The sequence below is a fragment of the Platalea leucorodia genome, assembly GCF_965183815.1.
Source record: "Platalea leucorodia genome assembly, chromosome: 16".
Lineage (NCBI taxonomy): Eukaryota > Metazoa > Chordata > Aves > Pelecaniformes > Threskiornithidae > Platalea > Platalea leucorodia.
This window is the reverse complement of record NC_138838.1, coordinates 13,084,986-13,091,173: the sequence shown is the minus strand read 5'-3', so window position 1 is coordinate 13,091,173 and position 6,188 is coordinate 13,084,986. Positions and strand designations below refer to the sequence as shown.

Below are 6,188 nucleotides of genomic sequence, written 5' to 3'. Positions count from 1 at the left end.
TCCCATGCGGAAGCGGTCGGGAAAAGCTCTCCAGCGTCCCGAAACATTTTAAGTGTTCCCGGCCCGCGCCCGGCCGAGCGTTCACCGTTAGCAGAACAGCGCGAGCGCAGGAGCCCTGGCACAAACGGGGCCGGGCCTGCGGGCGTTTCGTGGCCGGGACTTCTCCCGCGGGCAGGCGGAAGGGGCAGTCGCGATTTCTGAGTCGTCTGCAGACGATGTTTCATTAGGAATCATCTCTCTGCAATTTTATCCTGCAATTAATTGTTAAATGGTTTTCCTCCTCGGTGCCCTGAGGCACGTCTCCCTTGCCTCGGCGTATCTTATGCTCAACAGAAATGTCTTTGCACTTGGCCTTCTCAGTAACAGATTAGCCTCTGGGATCCTTCAAGTCCTAATACACGAGATTATTTATAATCCCCCGAGCACTCAGGTCTGCCGATTACTTCACGCAGCGTCTCCCCGCCACTTAACCACTATGAAATTACGTTGTCTTTTCCAACTTTCAAGCACAGTTCTGCGGCCTGAACAGATGCTTTTCAGTCGGTCGGGACGCTCTCACCCCTCTCCTTCCCACCTGATTTAATCGCTCCCCTCCCCAGCGTCCCTTCCGTCGGCGTATCGCTTGTTGATGCTGTAGTGTCCATCGCCCCAGCCAGGGCAGTGACTGAGGTTCAGTTTCTGTTTCAGCAAAGAGAAAATAGAAAATTTCATCCAAAATTAATACCTCAAAGGAGAGGCAGTTTGACACTAATGAGCGTGCACACGGTGACTCACCCGTCTGCGGAAGAGACGCAAAGTCTGTGCAGCAGCCACGCTTCTGGTGGAGGCACCAAAAAGCAGCAAGGGAGCGATCAAATTACGGGAAGCTGGAAAAACAGCGGAGGATGGAACTAAAGAAATTGTGGGGACGGGGTCCTGAATTCCCACAAACCCTGGCAGCGGAGCTGGGGTATCCCAGACATCGGGGAGCGCTTCTCGGGACCAGACACGGGACAGAGGGATGGAGGACAAGAGCGCTGCGGGCAGAGCGGGTTTTTTGGCGGGGCAATTGGACTTTCTTGCACGGCGTGGCTGCGTGAGGGCCGGCTCCGGCACCGTGCAACGGTGGAAGAGCACCAGGCGCCGGGGCGGCGTTGGGGCGAAGGCCCGCCAGCCGCAGCACCTGACGGGGAGGCTTCGGCCCCCCGGCGTCACCGCGGCCGCGGAGGCAGCGCAGGGGGACGAGGAAGGCGTCCCCAGCTCCAGCACGGCGACGGGACGCCCAGGCCCTGCTTCGCGCCCCGCTCACAGCCGGCTGCGGGGCTGGCGGCCGCTCCCGCCGTGCGGTGCCCGCGGGGCGCTGGGGGCCCGTCCCCCCCCGAGCCGCAGCTCCCGGGGCAGCGCTGCCCCCGCGGGGGTGCGGGCAGTGCCGGCGGCGGGGCGGCTCCCGGGGCCCGGCCCGGCCCCGCGGGGCCGGGCTCGCTGCCTCCCCCGCGCCGGGGCCGCGCACCCCGGCCGGGGCGGGCCGGGGCCGGGGCCGGGGCCGGGGCGGTGCCGGTGCCGGTGCCGGTGCCCGGGGCGGTGCCGGGGCGGTGCCGGGGCCGGGGCGGGGCCGGTGCCCGGGGCGGTGCCGGGGCCGGGCAGTGCCGGTGCCAGGGCGGTGCGGGGGCCGGGGCGGTGCCGGTGCCCGGGGCGGTGCCGGGGCGGTGCCGGTGCCCGGGGCCGGGGCGGGGCCGGGGCCGGGCAGTGCCGGTGCCAGGGCGGGGCCGGGGCCGGGGCGGTGCCGGTGCCAGGGCGGGGCCGGGGCCGAGGCGGGGCCGGTGCCAGGGCGGTGCCGGTGCGGGGGCCGGGGCGGTGCCGGTGCCCAGGGCGGGCCCCGGGGCCGGGCGAGGCGGAGCCGTCGGGCAGCGCGGCCGGTGCCCATGGGAGCGCGGCGGGCGCTGCGGGCCGGCGGTCGCCCATGGCTCTCAGCCCGGGCTTGCTGCTGGTGGCCGGTTCCTTCGCCGCCTTCCGCCTGCTGAACCGGGGGCTGGAGCGGCTGGTGCCGCCGCCGCCCTCCGCCCGCCGCAACCGCTGGAAGTGGCGCAACATCTGGACGTCGCTGGCGCACAGCCTGCTGAGCGGCGGCGGGGCGCTGGCCGGGTGAGCGGCCCGGGCACCGGCGGGCACCGGCGGCTCCAGGGGGGAGCGGAGGCGTCGAGGGACCCCGACGGCGAGGGGGGCACCGAGGGAGATGGAGCCCACGGCGGGGCGGGGGGGGTGGAGGTGTTGGGGGAGCCTGAGGAGCAGCGGGGAGGGCGTGGAGCTGGGAGCTGGGGGGCTCTGAGCGGCGGCGGAGGCATCAAGGGGCGCAGGGGCCCGAGGGACAGAGCGGCACTGGGGCAGCAGGGGACAGGGAGACTCCGGGGGCACAGGAGGAGAGGGGTGGCCGTGGGGGAACAGGAGGGCTCCCGGAGTCAGCAGCACCGGCTGGGCACCAAGGGCGCTGGAAGGGAACTGGGGACCAGAGGCACTGCCCAGCGCTCACAGCCCCTCTCCCCACAGGTTCTGCCTCCACCCCGGGCTGTCCGAGGACCTGGTGGGCACGCACCCGCCCGGGGCACACAGCCTGGTCGCCGTGTCCGTAGGTGAGGCGGGGGAGTGGGCTGCCCCCTGTTCCACCCCCGGGGGGTCTCCGGGGCTCCTCGGTGCCTGACACCAGCCCCTCCAGCCACGTCGCAGGCAGCGATGTCTCAGGCACCCCAGACAATCGCCCTATTCTTGGCAAAGGACAGTGGCTCCTTTCTGTCCCACGGCACCTGCAAGCAGGAGGTGCTGGGCACCAGGCTGCCCGCCACCGTCCTCGCGGGGCAGCCAGGGCCCGGAGCATCCCCAAAGTGCCCATGACAGGGGGTCGACGCAGATCCCCCCAAAGCCTCGAGCTAAACCTGCCGGCGTGGAGGCCAGGAGCTTTGAGTCCTCTGGCTGTGTGAAGCCTTTCCTCCCCTTGTCACCTTCTGCAGCTCTGTCACCAGCCCTCTGGTCAGTGCGAACAGGGTTCCCGGCATGGCTACAGCTCAGCAAGGAGGGCCGAGTATCTAAAATGCCGATGTGGGGTTGGTTTGGTGGCAGCAAATCCTGCAGCTGTTAAGGGCTCCAGGCTGAAAGGACATGGGGTGGGATCTGATCCCGGGATGGTAACGTGGGTGAGGGTCTGCGTGCTGCCTTCGCTCTCACCCTTCTCCGGGAACAGATCCGAGTGATCCGTTAGTGCCTCTCCTTAGGAGCACGTCCTACGGTGATTGCAGGAGAGCCCCAAAACACAGCAGTTCCCTTCTCCTGCTGCCCGCGGTCCTGCTCCGTGCGTGACTCGCCACCCGCCCAGGGCTGGGGCTGCGCTGTGGCCCTCGCGTCCCCGGAGGGGTGCTCAGCCCAGGCCGGTGCAGGGCCTGCCGGGGGTGTCCCTTGGCACAGCCCTTCCCGGCCCCGCTTCTTTGCTCACGGCCTCTCTGTTCCCAGGTTATTTCCTTGAAGACTTTGTGGACATGCTGTGCAATCAGAAACTTCACCAGTCCTGGGAGCTGCTCTTCCATCACTCGGTGGTGAGTCCACCGGCCACTCTCCGAGGGACAGACCCCAGCACTTGTGCCACCAGGGAGGCTGGGGCTGGGGGACCTGCTGTTGCTAGTGTAGGCGTTTGCTACCTGTTTTGCTACCTGTTACAAAATCTGATTTTATCTGCCTGGAGAGCGGAGCCTGGCAGCCCAAACAGCAGGGCTCGGGGCTCCCCTTGGTCCTGTGGGACTCGCGTACTCTTCCAAGGTCTGCAGAAAGGCACCCAAAGATGGGGTAGGAAAAAACCCCAAGTGTGCACAGAGAAGGGGGCCGGGGGGCTGGTCCGTAACGATGGTGTGGACAGGCAGTGAGTGATCCGGGTGTCCCCGCCGGCACAGGCGAGCGGCTCAGCTCCTGCTGGCTCTCGGCTGCTTGAGCGGCTGCCAGGAAGGGCTGCGCATCGCCTCCCTCCACCTCCCGCTCCCCCGGCGCTTTCCTCTCGTTTGGTCAGAGCTGAGGCCACGGGGCTGGGGTGGCTGGGGCAGCCCTGGTGCAGGAGCCCCACATCAGTGCCCTCTGCCTCCCTTGCTCCTGGCTGCGCCCAGCGTGGGCTTCTCTTTGCTTCCGATGTCCGGATGCCGGAGCTGTCCAGATGCCGGAGCGCTGTGGTGCTGCAGGGCAGGGGGGTGGCACAGCCCGGAGCTGAGCAGCAGAGATGCTGTGGGGTGCAAGGGAGGCACCGGGGCCTGGTGGGGATGGGGGACAGGGACAGCGCTGGGACCTACCTGGGATGAGGCGGGGGAGGCGATGGTCAGACCTGCTGTCTCGCAGAGCCCAGCGAGCCCTGTGACGCGGCCGCTGCTCGCGAGTCAAAAGGTCATCTCCACAATAGAGCTAATTCTGGCCAAGACAGTGACTTAACGAGCAGGGAGCAGATAATCTCATTAAAGAGCCGATACAGAGAACAGCATTAATGGTACAAACTGAAGAAAGGCCTGCGTGTGCTGAAGCGCGGGCAGGCAGAGCCTGTCCTCCTGCCTGGCAGGGAGGGTGCGGGGCAGGAATCGTGCTCTGCCCCCAGCAGCCCCATCCTCTGCATCCAGCAGCCCCAGGGTGCTGCAGGCCAGGCTGGGGGCATCCCACGGGGCTCTCATGCACCAAAGCCGCTTAATCCCTGCAGCATGCCTGTCCTGGGGAGAATCCCTGAGCCAGCAGCAGCCGGAGCCCTGGGCCTCCTGCCCTGTTCAGCCATGTGCTATGTGTGGAAAAACCTGCTGGGCCACAACCGACTGCATTCCCCGGGGCCACAAAGGCAGGGCTGGGCCTGGCTGCGCTGTCTCCTCTGCCAACCTGCAGTTCATAGAAGTGTTTCCCTCTTCTCCCACTGGAAAAAAAACCCAAAGCCCTCAGGCTTCATGCAACGGTGAGGAGACTTTATCTCGTGCCCGAGGCTGCAGCACTGGCTGGAGGCTGCAACGCTGCAGAGATATGTGTGGGGTGATGACCAGCGGTTTGGCACGGGCGTGATAACCGTTTCCATCTCTGCTCCGCACTGCGCCCAAGCGTGGAGGGCTCCGGCTTGCAGCAGCTGAGAGCAACCAGCTCCCAGGCTCAGCCTCTCTTCTTTCTCCTTCCCAGGTGATCGTCTGCTTCGGTATTGCAGTGCTGCTCCACCAGTACGTTGGGTTCGCCCTCGTGGCTTTACTGGTGGAGATTAACTCCATCTTCCTCCACCTGCGGCAGATCCTGCTGATGGCCAACCTGGTGCACACCACCTGCTACCGCCTCAACAGCATCGTCAACCTGGGCACCTACGTGGTGTTCCGCATCGCCACGCTGGCCTGGATGACCCGCTGGCTCTTCCTCAATCGGGAGAACGTGCCCCCGGCAACGTATGCGGTAGGCACGGTGGGCATGGCAATCATGACGCCCATGAACATCATCCTGTTCTACCGCCTGCTGCGTAGTGACTTCTTCAAGTCCAGCCGGGACATGCAGCGGGAGAAGGAGCAATAGCCCCCTTCCCCGTGGGGTCCAGGGGATGAGCCTGTGGAGGAGGACAGCAAAGCGCCGTGGAGAGTGAGCGTGGCCGTTTCAGTACCTTGCGTGCAGGGTCCACACTAACAGAGCGTCTGGGCTTTTCTTGCGGCTGCAGATCCTGGGCCCTGCACAGCAGAGAAGGTGCTCACGGACCAGGCCCCGGGGCTCTGCTCCCCCCGCACCTTTGGATGACGTGGTCAGATGAGCGGGAGCTGCTCAGAGAAGCTTTGGCAGCTCTCGCAGCTCCCCGAGGCACCGCTGAGATGAGAAGGAAGCAGAAGAGCACTGTTTCCCCACTGCTCTTCCGGACATCCAAACACCACCGTGTGTTTCTAACCCCTTCGGTGCTGCAGCCCGCAGCGACCCATCAGCCAGGGGACACCGCGCTCAGCCCTGCGCTCTCTGTGGCACTTCCCGTGGGAGCACCACCAGGCAAGAGAGGATCCAAGGCTTCGCCCTCGAGGCCAGGGCCAGTAAAAGCCAAATCCCGCACTCATGAGTCCTCCCCAAGGAGATTGTCCCAGGTGGGTGATGGAGGGAGAGGCTGAGACCTGCCTGGCTGGGACGCTGCCCACTGCGGGGTCCAGGGCGGGGGCAGAGCACTGGGCAGCGGGCGCTCCGGCGCTGTGCTCGGG

At 66.3% G+C, this 6,188-nt stretch overlaps 1 protein-coding gene across 1 annotated transcript; it reads left to right on the top strand.

The window, feature by feature from the left end:
* Positions 1 to 1,939: 1,939 nt before the first annotated feature.
* TLCD2 (TLC domain containing 2) lies at positions 1,940 to 5,915 on the top strand (the record flags this gene model as incomplete). The annotated part of the gene is made up of 4 exons (XM_082327897.1): positions 1,940 to 2,121; positions 2,524 to 2,606; positions 3,478 to 3,560; positions 5,152 to 5,915. 4 exons carry the CDS (start codon positions 1,940 to 1,942, stop codon positions 5,527 to 5,529), a joined length of 726 nt encoding a protein of 241 aa, XP_082184023.1. The 3' UTR covers positions 5,530 to 5,915.
* Positions 5,916 to 6,188: the final 273 nt, after the last annotated feature.